General features: G+C 55.9%; 1 protein-coding gene across 1 annotated transcript in view; it reads left to right on the forward strand.

The window, feature by feature from the left end:
- POLN (DNA polymerase nu) overlaps nucleotides 1-21417 on the forward strand; it is a 171136-nt gene that overhangs the window by 145247 nt on the left and 4472 nt on the right. Inside the window, exons 20-23 of the mRNA XM_082652839.1 lie at nucleotides 3664-3746; nucleotides 8570-8701; nucleotides 13598-13708; nucleotides 15942-16020. Coding sequence (XP_082508965.1) covers nucleotides 3664-3746; nucleotides 8570-8701; nucleotides 13598-13708; nucleotides 15942-16020 — 405 coding nt within the window. The remainder of the gene's footprint in view (nucleotides 1-3663; nucleotides 3747-8569; nucleotides 8702-13597; nucleotides 13709-15941; nucleotides 16021-21417) is intronic.

The raw sequence follows: 21417 nt of genomic DNA on the forward strand, positions 1-21417 counted from the left end.
GCAGTTCATTCATACGGGAATGATTTCATACTGCAGCTTCACTTTGTCTGTCAACGGCACCGTGTACGTTCTGTGTTTGTGTGCTTAAGTTTTGATAAATTTTAACATTTTATAATAGATTTGTGTCCATTTTATGGTAGTAAATGATAAACTAAATTATTATCTACATGTATTTTATGCATTCATGACACACCTAACCTTTTCTTAATATTTTTCAATATTCAGGCTACAAAGTTCATCTCCGAGTTTTTTCAAATTGTTGCAAATCTCCAAAAAAATTTTCAATCTATTTATTGAAAAAAATATACATATAGGTGGACCCACAGAGTTGAAACCTGTGTTCTTTGAGGATCAACTATACTTTCAGAACAATGTTAAATAGTGGAGGTAGTGGGCATCCTTGCCGTGGAGCTTCCCATGATAAGAAGCTAGCTTTAGGAGTGAGGTGTATTGCTTTGTGAGTTTAAGGACGTATCCAGCTATTCCTGTTTTCTCAAGAGTTTTTACTAGGAGTAGGATTGGATTGGATTGGAGTTGGAATTTGTCACGGGGTTTTTTTCAGCAACAATGTAGATGATCATGTCGTTTTCTCCTTAGTCGTATTCATGTGGTGAATTATATTAATGGACTTCCTAACACTGAACCAGCCTTGCTTTCCTGGTATAAACTCTGCTTGGCTGTGAGGTGCCATTTTCTTAATGTGGAGTTGGACTCTGTTTGCAAATATTCTATTTAAGACTATTACATCAATCAATATTCATAAATTTTATATTTTGAATAAATTTTAAGATTTTTAAAGAAAAAAATCAATATTCATAGGCAGTATAAGTCTATAATTTTCCTTTTTTATGCTATCTTTATCATGTTTTGGTATAACTGTTATACTTAATAAAATTAATTTGGAAGGTTTTGTTCATTTTCTACACTCTGCAACAATTTGCACAGCATGGGGACTCTCTGGTCTCTAAAGGTTTGATAGAATTCTCCTTTGAAACCATCTGAGCCTGGTGTTTTTGTGGGATAGTTCCTTAATAATTTTCTCTATTTCTTCTATAGACATTGGTCTGTTTAACTTTCATCTCTACTGGAGTCAGTTTTTGTAACTGTGTTTTCTTTAAAAATTGTCCGTCTCACCTGGGTTTTAAAATGTACTTGCATAGCATTGTGCAAAATAATTTTTAAGGTTTTTTTTTTTTAACTTCCTACATATCTGCTGCTACTTTCCCCCGTTGTTTCTTATTTTGTATATCTGTGTTTGCCCTTTTGATTAAACTACCTAATGGTTTATTTATTTTCTGTAAGAACCAGGATTTTTATTTACTAATGATCTGTTTTGCTGTTCTCTACTTAATTTCTTTTCCTCATTAATTTCTGCTCCCATCTTTTTTCTAGCTTTATTATTTCACTCCTTGTGTATTCTTTTGATTTTCTTGTTTTTTTCCTTGTGTTTATTTAATTCATATACTTTTATTCTGTCATTTTTATTAACATAGGCATTTAGGGTTATGAAATTTCCTCACTGTTTTAATGTAATCCATTGGTTCTGACATAGGGTGTTTTCATTAGAAACTATGTGATTTCTGTTTATATTTCTCTTCAATCAAAAGTTGACTGATAGAAGTGTTTTCTGATTTATTTCTAGCTAGATGGGCTTTGGGGATTTTGTTTTTGTCTTTGATTTCTAGTTTTCTTATACTGTCATCAGAGTGTTATTTTAATATTCCTACTATGTGCGGCCTTTTGAGGTTTTTTGTGTGCCCTGGTGCATGATGTGTTATTGTGCGTGTGCCCCATGTGCTCAAGGAGAAAGCATGTTCTCTGTTATTGGAACATGATGTCTGATGTATGTCCCTAGCATCTATTCATTCTGTCACACTTTGGTTCTGGGAAGAAGCAAGTCCCAGGAGCGTTAACGCTGCTCCCTCAGACAACTTTCCAGCCCCGGATAGAGCGAAGGGGGTCCCTAGTGTGGTTTGGTTGAGGGGCACCTGCTCCAAAATGCCTCCCTTGTCCCCTCCCTGCAGTGTCGCCAGACCCATTTGTTTGGGCCAAGCCCTCATCTGCCGTCACTGCAGGTGGCCCTGAGCAGGTCATGGGGAAGCTAGTCTTAGGTAAGCTTTTCAGCAATGTCTTTCCTGAGCAGGTTTGGAGCGCCTGTGGGATTTCCAAAATAAAGGGAGTTCAGTGAGGACCAAGGGTGGCTGGTGACACAGGGGTTGACACACATTTGTTCTGGGCTTGGGTGCATTTTGGTGTTTGGCTTCTTATCTAAATACAGCTGTTGACAATACCAAGTTCAAGGGTGGGATTTTAAAACGTGGGCAAAATAGCTTAACACAGAAGGAAAAGGACAAAAAGAAATGCATCAGTACTTTGAAATCAGGTGGTAAAATGAATGCACTCTAGGACACCAGTGCAAATGGTGAAGCAGGCAGCTCTGAGGGCCTGTCCACCAACAGAAGCATCCACAAATCAGGCAAAAACTGTTAGAACCAACTTGGCAGAACGCTGAAAACCAGTCCGCAGTTTACAGCAACCAAGCAAGTTCTGAATCAAGAAAAAAGCAGCTGAAAACAGTTAGGAGGGCTCTGTGGTGTTTTCCTTCGGCCCACACCACTCCCACGACTCAGCAGCCTCCTGCCCAGAGTGGGACCCTGTCCCTGCTTCCAGGCACAGACTTTATTCGCAAAGAATAGTGTTTGTTTGTTCTAATTTGTCTGGGGGCTGACACGGGCATTGTTTCCCCATCTCGGAACTGTCTCCAGTCAGAAAAGTGGCCGCGTTGCTGGAAAACATCCTAAGGTCAACCACAAGAGACCTCAGTCGAGGCAAATAACGGAGCCTGAAAGCTTGGGAGGAAAAGCTGGGGAGAGAGGGTCTTTGGGAAATAGGGCATTCAAAGCCCCGTGCATACCGGGAAATCTAGAAGCCACGTGCAGGCCCGGGGCAGCCCATACACCCCAAATCCCTGCACAGATCCTAAGCTTCACCCCATGGCCACGAGTGGAGGACAGCCCTGCAGGAGGGCCCAGCACAGGGCTGCCCACAGAGGTTGGACAGGCTCCTTTTTCTTCCTTTTCTCTCTCTCTGTCTCTGCTGATCTGACGTGCTCACTCCATCAGGGAGACTTGGGGTGTGCGCACGGCTAGGCGAGGATGGCCTAGCAAGGAGGAGGGGCCCTGGGTGCCCACCGGCCCCTGTGCTTCTCAGGCTCAGCTTTAATCTTTGGAGAGCGGCACGATTGCACGCTGCCGGGTGTGGAGTTGGTTCTTATTCTGTCTGAACGCCAGGACAGGGCCCTTCCTTCTGTAGGAGGCAAGGCACAGGCTGCTCATCCAATCCTGCAGGAGGCCCAGAAGCAGCCCCTACTGCAGCACCCACAGGCGGGCCCCAGGCCCCAGGCCTCCTCCTGTCTGCCTGGCACTCCGGTGGTGGAGCCACTTTTTGGGTTTGGGGTGTGGATACCCCAGAACCTGGCTGGCATCTGTTCGGAGGGGCCAGGCTGACACAGATGCTTTAGATGCTGACCGTCTCCCCTACCGTACTACAGGCCTGACCTTGAAGTGGTTCTTGGGGTGTGAGGGGATGTGTGTGGTTTGGACCCTTGAGGACCTCCTCAGACAGGTGCCAACGTGCCTGACAACGTGCCATCTTTCCATGTAGGAAGGACATTTCCCCAGAGCGTGTGACGCACGCAGACAGGGAGCAGACCAAGAAGGTGGTGTACTCGGTGGTCTATGGAGCAGGTAGGCTGTGGGTGGGCCTGAGGCCTTGGTGTCACCTGTAGGCCAGACGGAGGTGCTCTAGTTGTGCACCTGCATTGAAATATGGCTGTGACTTACAGAAATCACTCTCAGCCCATGGAACTCATCCTGTGCATCCCTGTGTGCCGCTGTTTACACACATGTTGATGGTATTTGTGATGCACCAGACACCAGTCAGACCACTCACGCCCTCAACCCTCAGGGCTCCCAGCAACCTTTGCATGGAGAGTGGACGTGCAGAAGTGAAGGCCGACCAAAGCCTCCCCCTACCCCACATCACACCACCTGCTGGGGGCCACTCCTGTGCTTTGAGATGCTCCAGGAGCCCTTGTCGTCACCCTGTTCCCCTCCCCTTTTCCAGACCCAGGACCCAAGACAGAGCAACCTGCTCCCCTCCCCTCTCCCACCCTCTCCTCTCCCTTCCTGACCGTGGGCTCTCTGGGCTTTTTAAATTCTTTCTCCCTCTCGGTCTTGCTGCATCAGTGGGCCTGACGCCCCTCGGGAGCTGAGGGAGGGGGTCAGGAGAGGCTGTGGCCTGGCGGCCAGGCCTGCGTAGGCCCCTCCTGGATCAGTTCCATTTTGAGGAGCGGGGCTTGTGTAAAGACACGGAGAATAGGGTCCCTCCCTGCCATAGGAACCCTGTGTCCGTTCAGGGAAGAGCTGCCAGCGCAAAACCCTGGGCAAACGTGTAGTCAGCTGCAGGTAGGAGCCACCTCGGGCTTCTCCAGTGTGACTGCGGTGCCGTGTGACCTGCTTCCAAAGCGCCTCTTCCCGGACCGACCTGCTTATGATGAGTCTGAAACCCGCTTCAAACCTGCCAGGGCTGTGGTCTCAGCCAGGGCTCGGGCAGGGGCGCTTCGGCTCCAGTCTCTGGCGGCGGGCCTCCCCCGCTGCCCCCGCTACCCGGTGCACCCAGAGTCAGCCTTTGTTCCTGTAGGTCTGGCACCTTCTGGAGTATTCACTTTGTTATTTTCTGGGGAGGAAAAGAGCTCCACTTTGTAAATAAGCAATGAGTCATTAGCCGCTGCTTTGAGCCCTAATGCTGACAGGGTTCCCACCCCGGGCCTCGTGTCTGCCGCTCCCGTCGCCACCTGACAGCCGGGCTTCTGTGCACCTGTCGGGCTGCATCTGCCTCGTGTGTGAAGTGGGGCCTTCGTCTCCTGAAGGGCCGGGCGTCCTGGGCTGCTGGGGCCCTTTGGAAACTCAGCAGAGAAGCCTTCAACCGCCTGGCTCCTGTGGGTTGCAATGCTGCGATTTCACCTAAACACGAGGAGTCTGGAAGCGGCTGCTCTGGGTGCTGGGGGCACATGGCCCCGGCCTGGCTTCGGGGTCATGGTCACTGTGAGGATGACAAAAGGCTGTAGAGGGAGAGCAGGACCAGGACAAGCGAGAAGACGTACCCCCAGCCCGCGGGCAGCCTGATCCCCACGCCTGCCTCAGCCCCTCTCCCCAGGGCTTGGGAGCCGCCAGGCCTCTGCCACCAGAGACCTGTCTCCCCCGAAATGGGAATGCCTGCCCGCCTGCAGGCCTCGGCGCGGAGCGCAGGCCCTGGGCTCACCGCTGCCCTCAGCCCACTGGATGCAGCCGCCTGCCCAGCACTGTGCCCCCCCAGGCCCGCTGGCAGCAGAAACCCCTGCTCCTCCCGTCCTGCCCTGAGCTCCTGCTACTCTTAGAGTCAGCGTGACCCTTGATTCTCCTCGCTGCGCATCTTAAGCTCACTCCACGTCCCGTCACCGGTGCGCACCGAGTGCCGGGCTCCAGGCCTCCTGCTCCAAGGGGCCGACGCTTGTCCGATGAGACACACGAGCAGGCCTGCGGGGATGGCACTGAGTGATCGGCGACATCCAGCATGACTGCTGAGCCCAGGGGAGGCCCCTCGCCAGGCCGGGCTGAGCTTTAAAGGATGTGCAGGAGCCGGTCAGGCCTGTGCCAGCATCCCTGGAGGCCCACGAGTGCCAAGCTCTCACGAGGCCCTGGAGCTGTAACCAAGAGTGAGAAGCTGTTCTAGTTCAGCATGGGGCAGAGAGCACGTGGAGGAAAGGGAGTGAAGGTTTCCTTCCCAAACTTAGAATTGCACCACACACACACACACACACACACACACACACACACACACACACACACACACACACACACACACACACACACACACACACACACCACACACACACGGGAGGCAATTAGCCCTCTGTGGGGAAAGCCAAACTGTATGTTCACGTAGGACCTATGAGGTGGGGTACCTCGTGCTCCCACCAAGGGGATCCGTGCTCCCAAGGATGCACCTACGGAGACAGGCCTGCATTTTCACAACTGAAACAGCAGGAACCTGATCAGCTGAATCAAAGTGTGAAGGGAAGTCGTGTCGGAAGTGGGGACCCATGAACACGAAGCATGGAACAGAAGCCCTCACAGAGCCAAACATTGTCCTACTTGGGGGGCAGGGGCACGGTGGCCTTAGAGTGTGACAGACCCCCCAAGGGCATGGGGAATAAGGACCGGGGCCTGGAGAAGTGGCCAGACCCTCAGTCTCCGGCTCAGCCCATCTCTGCTTCTCTCAGAGTTGCCACATCACCGGCTTCTCTCGGAAGCAGGCTTTCTTCCTGTACAGAGACCTTGGGATATCCCAACAGCTCTACAGAGGAAGGGAAAGGAATTCCTTCTCAGCCGTAGACACAGAAGGAGAAATGTGACTTCCGGCAGTGGCCATGGCACTCCGACCAGACCACCCTCCCACAGATATCAACTAGAAAGTATGCTAAAGTATAATAAACAACTACCTAAAGGTACTGAAAAGTGACCAAAAGCAGACAGAAATTGGAGGTGGGTTAACACTTGGAAGGAAGGAATAGCACAGGGTGAATTTGCCGTCTTGTAGCTCTTCACCTGAAGGCAAGCCTCTGTCCGTGTTGTGTGTGGCTAAAACTCCCCGACAGAAATCCAGGGTCTTACTGGCTTCAAGAAGCAGAGGACAGGGGCTTCCTTGGTGGCACAGTGGTTAAGAATCCACCTGACAATGCAGGGGACATGGGTTCAAGCCCTGGTCCAGGAAGATCCCACATACCACGGAGCAACTAAGCCTGTGCGACACAACTACTGAGCCCACATGCCACAACTACTGAAGCCCATGCACCTAGAGCCCATGCTGTACAACAAGAGAAGCCAGTGCAATGAGAAGCCCACGCACCACACGCACCACGCACCCGCTCGCCACAACTAGAGAAAGCCTGCGCGCAGCAACGAAGACCGAAAGTAGCCAAAAATAAAAATTAATTAATTAATTGGGGAAAATAAAAGGCAGAGGAAAGAGGTCAGGGCAGCCAGTGAATCTGGAAAGTGAAGGGAGAAATCTCAGAAAGAGGAGAGTCAAAGGAGAACCCCGAATTCTGGGCTTGAGCTCTGCCCAGATCTCTGGCTGAACCCTGACTGTGTGTGAAAAGGGCAGACTTCAAACAGCCCAGCTACTGCTGAAAGGACTGATGCGCGCTTTCAGCTGCTGCTGACTGCAGCGGGACAAAGTTTGAAGTTTTTTGTTTTTTGTTTTCTAAATCAGCACTGCTGAGAGAAACATAACAGAATCTAGAGTGTCTACAACATATCATTTATAATACAATAGCCAGAATACAAAACGTATGAAGAAAGAGGGTAACCCGGTCCATGCTCAAGAAAAGAGATGTGTGTAACTGAGTCCCTTTGCTGTACACCTGAAACGAACGCAATGTTACCAATCAACTACACTTCGATGCTGAAAAAAGCAACAGACTCCTGATAGACTCTTGATACAGCTGTCAACGTGGATGAACTCAAAACATTATGGCCAATGAAAGAAGACAGCCAGATGCAAAGGAGTATTTATAGTGAACAATTCATTACACCCTTCATACGAAATTCTGGAACACGAAATTAATTTACAGTATGGCATACTTTGTGTTATATATATTTTACCACAAAAAATAATGAAAAGAAAATCTGCACTGATAGAAAGCGAACAAGTGGTTTCCTGGGATCTGGAGTCGATTGCAACTCGCGTGTCGTCCTGGAACTCGGGGTGCTGTCCTAGAACTCGGGGTGCCGGCCTAGAGCTTGGGTGTCATCCTAGAACTCAGGTGTCGTCCTGGAACTCGGGCTGTCATCCTGGAACTTGGGTGTTGTCCTAGAACTCGGGATGTCGTCCTGGAACTTGGTGTGTCATCCTAGAACTCAGGGTGTCATCCTAGAGCTTGGGTGTCATCTAGAACTCGGGGTGCCATCCTGGAACTCGGGTGTCATCCTGACCAGAGATCTTGCTGTAAGAAGCTTCTCCAGAACGCCTGCGTCCTCTAGGGACCAAATATTGGTCTGGACCAAAAGTTTTTGTCTCAAAAAAACATTCCAAGGGTGGGAGCTCCTCGTATTTTGGCACTGGAAACTTCCCTTCCTCTTTTATTTGCCGGCCCTCTCCAGCCTCCCCCAGTTCTGGAAACAGGCTCCCTTCTGGACAGGCTGCAAGCAGGGACTACAGCTCCTTCACCAGGGCTTCACCTGCAGCACCTGCCAGGCCCTCAGTCAACACTGTTGAATAAATAAATGTTTAACAGGCTCCCGTCCAGACTGGCTGGCACCGAACACTTGGTCTGTGAAGCCAAAGCCAACACCATCCTGACCAATCAGAAGAGACCAGTGGTGCCAGTTGGGCCTTGACGCAGCGAGTCTTCCAAGATCCCTTCTGTGGGCTCACTTCCACGCGTGGTGGTCACTGCCTGGTGGCTCGTGTCCTGGGAGCCCGCTGGGCGAGAGACTGGCCTCTGATCACGCTTCTACTCACACAGGGAAGGAGCGACTTGCTGCTGGCCTTGGAGTTCCCGTTCAGGAAGCTGCCCAGTTTTTGGAGAGTTTTTTGCAGAAGTACAAGAAAATCAAGGACTTCACCCAAGCAACCATTGCCCAGTGTCACCAGACAGGTCAGCCAGCTGCTGCCAAAGCCGTCGGCAGGTCCCCCTCCCTCTCCCACGCCCTCTCTGCAGTAGCCAGGTGGTCTCCCAGACCCTGCTCCTCCGGTGGGTGGGTGAACAGATGGGAGGGTGGGGGGTTGTTGGGGGCTGGGTGGATGGGGACTGGGTGAGCATCCAGCCCCTGCTGGATAAATGGGACCAAAAGGCTCCACGTAAGGAGGGTCCAGAGCCAGGCTCTTCTGGAGGCAACAATACTAAGCTTGAGCTAGAAATGATAGATGGATAGATACACAGAGAGAGATGTCCTGCACCTAAAAATGGAGAACTGTGTTCTTAGGAAAAGCATGTGGTGTATCCACAACATTTCGCCACAGTTTGGTCACAGATTTCAAAGAATGTCAAACAGAGCATGTTCTGTGACCACAGTGGGATAAAAAGGTAGTTTATATCAATATGTGTGGCCATCCATCCATCTGCCTATTTGGAAAAATCCTTGCACTCCTAAATGATTTAAGATTTTAAAAAGAAGTCCCAAGCCAATGACAAGCATTTTAGCAATAAATGACAGTATAAGTATCTCAGTGAAAAACCGTAAGACATGGCCAAGCGGACCTTCACTTAGAGATGAAGGAATTCTTTAAAAGAGTGCTTTAAAAGAAAGAAAAATTTCTGAACATAAATGACTGTATTCAACACAAGACATTTGGGAACGAGCAGCAGAGTAGATTAAAGAAACAAGAAGGAAGGAAATCAACGTAGGAGCAGAAGCTCATGAAACAGACGCAAAACAGAGAGCAGTGGTCGCCACAGAGCAAGCGGAGAGTCAGCGCACTTGGGATCACGGAGGATTGGCGCATCCCGCAGGGCCCGGGATCCTCCCGGGGGCTCACTGATGACCTTTCTCTCGGGAGCCCGTGAGTGCAGGGCGGCCCCACAGGCTCCCCTGGGCCTGGCCGCACATCCCGACAGCAGCCTGTGCGGGGTCAGCGCTCAGCTCCTGCAGCCTCCTGGGGGCTCGAGAAAGCCGGGAAACCGTTTCTATCCCCCAGTGAGCATCTCACAGGCCTCGGCTCCTGGGCCTGGGGGTGAGCCGTACGGAGGCTGCACAGCCCGGGTCGATGCCTACAGCCTCCTCACTGGGGCCCCACGCTTGGGAAAACTAAAATACTATCAATTATGAAATGTGAAAACAGTGATAGAACCCAGCGCTGCTGAGTGCACGGAGCCAGGGTCACTGCAGGAGGGGGGACAGCCACACGCAGGCCCTCGTGCTGCACAGCGCGGCCAGGCGTGGTGTCCACGGCTGCCCACAACTGGCTACGTCATCCTCACTGCAACTCAAAAGCTTGGGTCACATTGTGACCCTGCTTTACAGGTGAAGAAAATGAGCCCCGAGAGGTCAAGTAGCTTCCTGAGTTCACACAGCTAACAAAACAGGCAGTGCCAGGCCGGGACCCACCCACCAGGCAGCTTGGCCCAGCCAGTGCCTCTCTGCTGCACGGCTCTGCATCCCTGCCCTGCACTGAACTTTCTCGAAGGGCCGTGGAGCTTTACGCTTGCCAGCGTGAAGCACGCATGTCCTTTGACGCAGCAATTACATTTCTGGGCAGACGCTCAACTGTCATTAAATTATGCTACAGACATTTGTTGGGTGCCTACCCGTGTCAGGCACTGTGTTGGCACCAGGGATAGGACCTCCTGGCTCTCCTGGAGACACAATCCAGGGAAACGTAACCCACAGTGAGCAAGTACATCCAGGCGGTGTCAGAAAGATGGGATCCTGGGTGTGGAAGAATCCCGGGGCACTGGGCAGAGAGCAGCAGAGGGCAGCCCTGGGGACGGTCAGCCACAGTGACACAAAAAGAGGTGACACCTGAGCAAGACCAGGTGAGAGGCCAGGGAGAGCCGGCAGGGAGGGGCGGGGCCAGGAAGAGGCAGGTGTGCGCCCAGACTCTGCACAGCACCACACGGGTCACGAAAAGAGCCTGGGTTTCATTTTTCGCAGATTGTTCCAGCAAGAGTGTGGAAAAGAGGTCGGGAGGGGAGCTGATCAGAGCCAGCACCTGGGAGCAGTGACACGGCTGTTAGCTCAGGAAGTCCTGGGAGGTGGGATGGAGGGGGACCACTGGTGAGAGGTAGACAGCAGGGCGAGGAGGGAAGGAGGTGGTGTGAGCCTGCGCTCTCCCTGCAGGCTCACTGACCTGCCCGGGGGTGGACAGGTGAGCCAGGCAGGTTGACCATGATGCTGATGAAGCTGTAAGTTCAGGGTCCTCCTTGTGTGGGCCCCTCCTCCCAGGCCCCGGGAGAGGCCCTGCAGTGTGTTCACGTGGTCACATCTTTTGTAGAATTGGCAAAAGCAGGGTACTTAAACTGCGATTGACTAAGACGCCGTCTCTTCCCCTCCACCCTCCTCCACCGTACTCCTTTCCATGGTATGTGGCATTGCCGTGGCCACAGCTATATTTTGAATCCGGCTTAAGGGGAAGTCAACTTGGTGCCTCATTTAGTTCGGATCTCAGTGTGGGTATTCCTGAGGTTTGTTGCTCTTTCCATGCACGATTGAGGGGTGCTAGCCATCCTGGCACAGGGATGGCTTCCGGGAGCATTCCTTCCATGCCCTCCCACTTCCCGAGTGCAGTAACAGGAAGGTGCAGGGCCAGAGGTCATCTCGCAGTGTGAACAGGAACTATAATCGCCAGGACCGCAAGCCTTGGAAACAAGATTTGAAATGTATGGAACCAGGGGCTTCTGCTTTGGGCCGCAAAGAAGTTCAGACTTTCCTCCCACCATAAACAACTGGAAAACTGGGCAAAATGTATGAAGCAACTGTTCCAGACACTGGATCATAGGCAGTGTATTACTCTGGTCTCTGATAGAACAGAAGCAAAGGAGGGGAGCCCTCTGACACCCTGTGTCTAGGGCCACAGACCATAGTGCAGGAGGGGAGCCCAAGCAGATTACAGTGGCCTCGCTGAGTTGAGGAGACAAGGATTGGGTCTGGGAGGCAAAGGCAACCGGATCTTGCAAGGTAGACTATCAGAGAGGAGGAAGTTATAGAGAAAAAGTCTCCATGAACCTTCAGAGGAGTCCCCCGTCTGTCCTTAATACTGAGATACGTGTGCAGAGAGTGAAACGCCACAGGACTAAGCAGAATCATTTCTGGGGAGCAGAAGGCTGAACAACCTCAGAGTTCACACAGGGCCAGGAGATGTTTGGGTTCTGACCATTGGAATGGAGGGTGCTCAGTGGATATCTGAGACATTCACCCAGAAGGGTAACACTTCAGCAGTAGGTCTAAACTAGCCCTAGATTAAAGCTGCTCTAAACCCACCCTAACAAAGCTTAAAAGTCGGCCTCAAAAGGATCAGGCGATCTGCAGGTACCTCAGGCCTGCCTAACACTCTTGAAAGGAAAACACCAGGGGCTTCCCTGGTGGCGCAGTGGTTGAGAATCTGCCTGCCAACGCAGGGGGCGCGAGTTCGAGCCCTGGTCTGGGAAGATCCCACGTGCCGTGGAGCAGCTGGGCCCGTGAGCCACAACTACTGAGCCTGCGCATCTGGAGCCTGTGCTCCGCAACAAGAGAGGCCGCGATAGTAAGAGGCCCGCGCACCGTGACTAGAGGGAGCCCTCGCGCAGAAACGAAGACCCAACGCAGCCAAAAATAAATTAATTGATTAAATAAAAAAAAAAAAAAGGAAAACACCAAACCCCATCACTGAACAACATAAAACGCACAATACCCAGCATCCGGTCAGAAATCACTAGACAGGGCTTCCCTGGTGGCGCAGTGGTTAAGAATCCACCTGCCAATGCAGGGGACATGGGTTCAAGCCCTGGTCCGGGAAGATCCCACATGCCGCGGAGCAACTAAGCCCGTGTGCCACAACTGCTGAGGCTGTGTGCCACAACTACTGAAGCCCACGCACCTAGAGCCCGTGCTCCGCAACAAGAAGAGCCACCACGATGAGAAGCTTGTGCACCGCAACGAAGAGTAGCTCCCGCTCGCCACAACTAGAGTGAGCCGGCACGCAGCAACGAAGACCCAACGCAGCCAAAAATAAATAAATAAATATTTAAAAAAAGGAAAAATCACCAGACACGCACAGAGACAGAGACTGGAATGCGCCCGTCAGAAGCACGGCTCTCCCTGTTCTCGCTGCCTGTCACAGTGAGGGGACTTTAATTATACGTTGCCTGGCATTGGAGCAGGTGCTTAACACACTGTCATTTTTATAATTATTGTGTATGTGAGAAATTCTTCCAATCCTCAGACACATAACGTGTAAGTTGGGGATTTAGTTCTTACCAACACCTAGTAAAACCAAAGTTCTCACTGGTCAGGAACATAACCATTGCAGCACCTCTGCATTCATTCTCTTAAAGAGGACCCCAAATTATGGAAGCTTTGGGCCCCACAAAGCTTGGATGTGCCCTCATGTGTAGGGATGTGGTCTCTGATGCAGACCATCAACCCCTCCTTGAGTGAACTAAGGATTAATGCTTTTCTCCCCAACTCCAGCTGCCACACTGTCCAGAATTACTTCTGTCCCCAAGAACCACAAGTGGTTTTTCACCTTTAGAGTGTAAAAACCGCCCTTCCTGTCCTACATCAGATCTAAGCACGGCTAGAAGTTAGAAAGTGTGCAAAACATGCCACCGGGCAAGCAAAGGCCACTCTGCTGCTGTCCTTGCTTTCCCACCACAGAGCCCACCTGCCCTAGAGACAGACCCAGAGGCCTCAGGGCGGAGCTCCGGCACTGCTGCTCCGGCTGCAGCAGGGAGGGTTCCCGCGGGGCCCCAGGACCTAGTCTGAGAGCAGCTGTGCCCACAAGGGGAGGGTCCAGCAGGGCGCCGCGCCGCCCGCTCACTGCTGCTCTCATCTTGCTCTTCCTCCGTGTGACGCAGGCTGTGTGGTGTCCATCATGGGCAGGAGGAGGCCGCTGCCGAGGATCCGTGCGCGCGACCCGCAGCTCCGGGCTCAAGCAGAGCGGCAGGCGGTGAACTTCGTGGTGCAAGGTGCCAGAGCCCCTCTGCTTCTCGGTTTCCAGCCCCAGGAGATGAGTGCCAGGATGTATCCTGCTCTCGTCCTCCTGGCGGTTACTGCTGGGAGCCGCAGGGCAGGTGCTCAGCACCTGGTCCCCTTCCTGACTGCGACGCACCCCACGAGGCCAGACGGGAGACAGGCTCCAGGAGGTCATCCGGCCGGCGCCAGGGCCAGACCTGGAGCTCAGTCCCTTGACCCTCGGCCTGGTCTCTCCGCCACAGCCCTCATCCTTGGCAGGCATCCGAACCCTAGTGCACCCGCCACGGATCCGTCAGTCTTCCTTAGAATGGCCAAAGCCACAGTCTCTGCGTGGAGGGCAGGTGTGAGGCGGCGCTAGGCGCCGTCCTGATGAGGCCTTGGGGGCCTGGGGGTCGGGCAACGTCCCCACCTGTGACCCCAGCGGTCACAGATGGAGAACCAAGGTCCCTGGGCCCAGAGACGAAGACTGGAGGTACGACCCCATCCCCCGAGGGGTTTCTGCAGCAGGAGGGTGGCCCGGGCCCAGCAGACGCGGAGTGCGAGGCGTGGATGGTGGAGCAGGAAGGTCAAGTCCCCAGCGAGCGCTGCACAGAGGCCGGTGCGGCAGCGCTGCCCGGCTAAGCTCAGCCTTGGCGAGCAGGAGAGGGGGTGGCAGCTGCGGGAGGACGGCTGGGACCGGCTCTGGGCTCAGTGTAGCGTCTTCCCGGGTCCTGCCCTGCTGTGACCACCCAGACGAGAGCAGAGCACAGCGACAGCCTCCAACCCTGAGAGGTCCCTGCGTCTCAGGCCGGCTCCCTCACGCGAGGCCGTGGTTGGCTCACGACCACCCGCCTCTGTCCCTGGCGGCCTTGAAGCTGGTTTGGAGAAAAAACTGCACATAGACCTCTCCACATGGGACCAGGAGGCCTGGCCACGCTTTGAGCTCCCCCGGAGAGGTGATCTCCCAGCACGGGACAGCACGGGACAAGTGACCTGCCGTTGCCCGTGCTGAGCTGAGCCGGTGCCCACCAGGGAGCTGTCCCTCCACCTGGGCAGACACAGGGCCCGGCAGGCCTGCTCCCGCATCCCACCCCACCCGCGCTCTGCTCCCCCCGCCCCCTCACCTCCTCTCTCTTGGCTCTGCTCCTCCTCCTCAAGTAGCAAAGCCCCCCGACATCCCAGGCCCGGCAGAGGGTCCCCGTGGCGCTGAGACCCCTCGCGGCCGGCAGGTCAGCCGCAGAGACCAGACTTGCACGTCCAGCGTTCCTGCTGCGCTCGTGGGAAGTGTGGCCCTGCAGTGGAGGGAGGCGGCCCACTGACTGGGGCCTTTTATTTCTTCGTGAACCTCAGGAGCCGTGAACAGCTAGAGCAGCTTAAAGCCAGGATGGAAGCCTGGACTTCAGTCTGTTTCCCGTGATCCGAACCGGTTGTTGAGACACCCACTGTTTGCCTGGCGCTGGAACAAGCGTGTCCCCTACGCTGGCCAGCACCTGCAGAGTGCCTGACTGACCATGTGATTGATCCCGCCCAAGTCCTAGAAGCCCGTATCATAGCCCCACTCCACACACTGGGAGGCTGAGGTTCTGCCAGGTTCAAGGGCTGCACAGCAGGAGGGCTGAGGGAGCGGGGGCTGAGCCCATGGCCGCCGCTGTCGGCTGGTGCAGCGGGCACAGCCCAGGTGTGGTCAGAACCTGTGAGCGTGCTGAGACACTGCTCCCAGGGGCAGGTCGTGTTACACGGCAGGTGTAGGGTCCCCAGTCAGCTGACTTGAGCGTATCAGAAGGGGACATCCCAGGTGGGCCTGGGCTGATCAGGTGGGCCCTTGAAAGAATGTTTAGGGGTCAGAGTCAGCGATTCTGGCCGTGGAGGGGCAAACACGCTGGGGAGAGGGCCGTGGCACAGACCTGAGGGTCACAGCCGCCAGGAAACGGGAACCCCAGTCACGGGACTGCAAGGAAATGAATTTTGCTGGCAACCTGAGGTCATCTGAAAGTGGGCCTTCCTCAGGGGAGCCCCAGATGAGAACACAGCCAGGTCCACACCGACCTTAGCCTGCGAGGCCCTGAGCAAAGGCACAGCCACACGTGCAAGAACTGAGAGATGGTAGATCCTCGTGGCTCTCACCTGCTGGGTGTGGGGTCATGCGTTAGGCAGTGTAGAAAATTCAGACAGCCCTCCTGGGTGGGCAGGGCTGCGGGGCCCCGGGCCTCACACTGTTCCTGAACCAGCGCCCTTTGTGCCTCACAGGCTCGGCCGCGGACCTCTGCAAGATGGCCATGATCCACCTCTTCACAGCAGTGGCCACGTCCCCCATCCTGACGGCCAGGTCAGTGAGTGAGCGCCAGCCGGCCCAGGCCCAGCCCAGGGCGCGGACCTGCCCTCTGCAGGGCTCGGGTGGGCGGCCTGCTGCTCTGCGCCTAGCCCACGGGCAGACGCCTCCAGGACGCGAAGCCACAGTGGCCACTTCCCTCCGGGGCTTGGACCGGACAAGCTCGCTGACCCCCACGGAAGGACCCACTTCAGCCAAGGTGCTCCCAGCACTCCCAGGAGAACGCTTTGTTCCCAGCTGGGGCTGAGCAAGGTGGCCAAGGGCCCGCTCACCCCGGAGCACGCTGAGTCTCCCCAGGTTGCCTGGTGCAGAAATGTGTCTCCCCTCGGTGAGCCCGAACCCCTTCGGGCACGGCCCCAGGGGTACACACGCCTCAGAGTTGGGTGGGCCCCGTGGCCCCTCAGACAGGACATGGGGCTCCACACTGCGTCCGTTCCCAGCCCCTGATAAGTGAGCCAGAGGCCCGGCTTCTGCTGCCATCCCCTCCCCGAAGGCTCTCACCAGGCTCCACGTCTGCGTCGGTTGCTCTCCTGGGCACACACCCCGAGCAGAGGGAGTGTCCGGGTGACCAGGTGTGCTCGTCCCAGGCTCTGCTGGCCCAGAACCACCCCTCGGGCCGCCCAAGGTCCTGGCCTGGGTGCAGGTGGGAGGGGGTGGGTTCTCCTCCCAAATCCCAGGATCCCCTCCTGGCGGCCCACCTGGGCTCCCCAGAGGAGTGAGTATGTCCGACCCCAGGAGGTCTGCCTCCCTCCCTCTTTGGTCTCTATGTCTGTTTCCCACCCCTGCGGGCCCTCCCAGGCTCCACATGTGGGCCAGCGGGGGCCTGCCTGCTCAGGAGCCCTTCCCGGGCGTCAGCCTGTCTGCACCTGGGGAGGAAGCTCATGGCGGGTTAGGTGATGAAAATTTATGAAGCGTTAAGTGGTCTCATGGGCCGCACCCTGAGGGGCGTCTGCTCACTCCGCTGCGCTACGGGGCGTCACCAGCACAGAGGACAGCTGGCCCCTCTCCCGCCACCTCTGGGCCACGGGGCCTGCTGGCCTGTGGCCACCCTTTTCCATGTGAGCTTACGGTTTTCTCTAGGCTTCTGATACTATTTTATATCCTCAAGGCATGGGATTTTTCCTTGCCTGACATCTTTCATCTTTGCTTAACAAGCTTCCGCCTTTACTTCTTCAGATGTTTCCTCCTGTTCGTTTTGATGTTCTAGCCTACGTTCTTTTGTCAGTTTCAGCAACTTTGTAGAGAAGTGTGTCCGGGGCAAAGGCCCTGGCCTGCAGGGTCGTGTCCTAGTAAAGGAGACGGGAGAAGACCTTCCCAGGCTCCACCGCTGTTGGCCTCCGCCTTCACAGCCCCTGCCCCGGGGCACTTCCTCTGGTCCATGGTTCACCTTACACCCCTGGGAAGGAGTAGCCACACCCCGGCTGTCACCCCAGGGCTGGGAGGAAGGACAGAGGGTGAGAAGCCTGAGACCCGGCAGGATATAAGTGCTACCCCAGGTGCCCTGCGGTAGCTGCGCCAGGGTCTGGGCTGCTGTCTCCGGTTCCTGCAGCAGCTGCGGGAGGTGAGGGGGCAGGAGCTGAGTGGGAGATGCTCTCCTGTCGCCAGGTCTCTCCTGCCGGCCGTCCCCAGCACGCACACGCCGAGGCCAGACGCCTCTTCCATCCAGGGCTCCTCGTGGCTTTCTGCTCGACTCCTGCATCCTGTTCACTTGTGCCTTTTCTGAGGGTAAAATGCGCGAGGGTGTGTGGGGCCTGCGCTAGCGCCGGTTGTTCCGCGTCCGCGATATCTTACGTCTAGGAGGTCTGGTCCATCTCCAGTTTCTGTGGGATGGGTAAGGGAAGTGGCATACGAGGGCCTGGGGCTTTTTGGTGACAGTCCTCATCCAGGAATTCAGAAACCCGGTGGCCATCCCTTTTGCCAGCGCTGTGTTGTCTTCAGGAAACGCATTTCATAACAGAACACGTTAACCGCTTCGTGTCGTTTCAGAAACCGAAGCAGGCCAGTGTGGAACACGGCCGTCCACGCTGTGCGTGTGAACTTGAGTTGTTCTCCCTGGAGTGGCAGGAAAGGTCTAGGACGATGTCGGTGGTCGGGGTGGTGGGGGGGACAGATGCGGGCCACGCGTGAGCTGGTATCTGCCTGAAGCAACGTGACTGGAACGCGTCCCTGGGGCTCCTGGCACCTGGTCCAGTCGCCCCGAAGTGCCCCGCGGGCTGGAACCACAGGACGGCCTCCACTCACTGCCCACGGGGTGGGGAAGGAATGCCAGGGGGCTTGTGACCCCAAGCGCTGCCGTTGGCCGAGAGCTCACTTGGCCTTGTGCTGAGCTGTCGGGGGGCGGGGGGGCAGCCTCCTCTCTTCCGACGTGAGACCCCCACGACAGGCCCTTCCAGGTTTCAGACCATGTTGGGGCTGGAAAGAAGCTTTGGAGACTGTCGATTCCAACACCTGCATGTAGAGAAGGGAACCCGAGAGCATGGTGCAACACAGCCCAAATCACCAGAACTAGACCAGCACCGGGCCCCCCAGCACGCTGCAGACTCTCCTCCCCTGGGCTCGTGCAGAGGACCGCAGCCCCACTGCTTCCCCACTGGACGGCGTGGCAGCCTCAAGGGACACTTACCCTGCTCCTTTGCCGATGGTTACAGGACAGCAGGGTCATCCCACCACACAGGCAGCCCTCTGCCCTCTGCCCACCTGGCAGCAACCCGAGGGCATCTGTGGTCAGGCTTAGCCCGGCATGTGGGCTCTTGCTCTCCCCATCTCAGGAAGGGGCGGAGAAGGTGCCCGGGGCCCAGGGCAGGCGACAGGACCAGCCAAGCAGCGAGGAGCGGCCTTGAGGGACATGGGGGCAGCAGGCCCTGGACTTCGCATGGTGACAGGGCAGCAGGTGGAGAGGGCTCTGCAGCACCTGGGCCCTTGAGGATGTATGGGAAGCAAGGCTGGGGCAGCCAGCAAGCCCCTGGACCATGGCCTGGACCACAGCAGCCACTGGCCGGAGTGGACGGATGGGAGGCTGGGCCTTTGGGGGCAGGAGGACGCCACACTGGTCCAGCAGGAAGGACGCAGAGCCGTTAACAAAACCTGACCTTGACAGCACAGAGGGACTGCGGGGGCACTGAGACCAGGCTCCCCAGAGCGGCCATCTGTGGTCACCTGCGCAGGTCAGGACAACAGCGTAACGGCAGGGGCGTGGGGCCTCGCCGTGTCTCTCAAGGACTGTGGCCAGGCCGCGGGAAGGCCTAGGGCTCAGCCACCGTGCGCCTGTGCTCTCAGATGAGTCCTCAGGGTGTGCTCAGGGCTGAGGGCGCCTGGAAGGGAGGTGAGGTGAGGAGGCCACAGCCGGGAGGTGAGGCGAGGCGCTCCTGGAGCGTCCCCACGAGAGCATGGTTACGTGCGGCCTGTCCGCGCAGGACAAGGGGACGGGAAGTTCCTCAGCCATCAGCTCGCTTCCTGGGAAACAACGGGTCTGACACCTGTGTTCACCTGTCCCACCCGGGCGCCTCCTGTGCGTTTCCTGTGCCCCAGTTTCCAACTGGAGATATGGTAATGTCGCAGTCAGCTGTGAGAGAGACGTGTGAGTGACTAACAATTCAAACCTATTCTTAGGTTGCTGGCACGCCAGCAACTCAGAATTTCACAGTGTAATTTCAAAAAGTATGAAAACTCTCGGGAGCCTGAGACCCCACCAGAGGCCTAGAAGTCAGTTCAGGAAAGTAAATGGCAATGCTGCCAGCCCGGCCTGGCTGCCCGGAGGACAGAGCCGAGAGCCCTTGGCCAGAGGCTGCACGTAAAATACAGGCCCCCTCCTTGCGGGGACTGCGGCGTCTGCCGGCCAGCAGCCTGCGGCCTGGGCTGGACCCAGCATGCCCTGGGGATTCACTCCCACGAGCAGGATGGGCTGTGCCTGCTCACGGCAGCTCAGACGTAAGTGGACTTTCCCCCATCGTGAGGGATCCAGTTGCTGACTTCGGTTCAGAGGCTCAGGGCGGCAGGACTGAAGTTCCTCTGGCTCCCTGGCCGTTTCCCTCTTGGTGCCTGGATAGAGGTGGCCACTCCAGCCATCACAGCGCATAGCAGGCAAAAGGAGAAAGTAGTGGTGTTAGAAAGGGTACCTGCCCCCGTCCCCCCGCACGTCAGCCCTTTCAAGAGCCTTCCTGGGAGCTGGGGGGTACCCACCGCAGGTGGCTGGGAACACAGCCTCATCTCCCCCCGACCCAGCAACAGAGAAAAGGGGAGAGTGGTTCAGGGTAGAGCTCTGTGCTTCTCGGTTGCAAAGTCCTGCACAGCTTCTGAAAGCGCCGGCACAGTCCGTCTCTGCACTGGGCTTGAAGACTGCTCCCTGCGCCCGGCCGGACTCACCACTGTGGTGACCCCTGTCCAGGGGCCTCGCCTCCCCTCCCTGTGCAGCCCCAGCTCCCTGGTGCCCCTGGGCCCACAGCTCTGCCAGGCGCTGCCTCTGCCTGCCGTGGACAGGCAGTACGGTGACAAGGACAGGACATGGCCCCTTCCCTTGGAAGCAGTGTCCTAGAGGCAGAGACCAGGTCACACAGAGGGCAGAGCACATGCCCCCCCACCCCCCCACATGCTTACCCTCCCTGAGGGCTACAGGCCCTCAAGACCATCCTGCACCACGCCTCCCCCCTCCCTGAGTGCACAGGGCGAGCCTCCTTCGTCCGCCCCAAGGAGGGGCTGGCACCGGGTCTGAGGTCACAGCCCCCAGTAGGTGTCAGAAGCCAACCCAGATCCTACCTTCTTTTTTTTAATCAATTTATTTATTTTACTTATTTATTGTTGGCTGCGTTGGGTCTTCGTTGCTGCATGCAGGCTTTCTCTAGCTGTGGCGAGCGGGGTCTACTCTTCATTGCGGTGCAGCGGGCTTCTCATTGCGGTGGCTTCTCTTGTTGCAGAGCACGGGCTCTAGCTGCATGGGCTTCAGTAGTTGTGGCTCGCGGGCTCAGTAGTTGTGGCGCACGGGCTTGGTTGCTCCACGGCATGTGGGATCTTCCCGGACCAGGGCTTGAACCCGTGTCCACTGCATTGGCAGGCAGATTCTTAACCACTGCGCCACCAGGGAAGCCCCCAGATCCTACCTTCTAAGCGCGGGGCACGCCTGGCCCATGCTGGCCAGATCCTTGCAGACCGTGTTCTGTGCGGCCAAGGAACAGCTTCCAGGGCCGATCCCTGGGGTGTCCCCCTCCTCCATCCCCACCCCATGCACACATGCGCACCTGCCAGTCCCTGGCGCTTGAGTCTGCGTCCTCCCAGGAGCCCTGCCCCTCAGCAGCACCTTTGTTGCCTACACACCTCCTTCCACTGCAGCGTCCACACCCCCCCTCTCTCTTCCTCACCCAGAGGCAGGTGGGGACAGACACCCCTCAAGGGGGTGCCTGA

This window comes from Grampus griseus (assembly GCF_964374135.1).
Source record: "Grampus griseus genome assembly, chromosome: 4".
Taxonomy (NCBI): domain Eukaryota; kingdom Metazoa; phylum Chordata; class Mammalia; order Artiodactyla; family Delphinidae; genus Grampus; species Grampus griseus.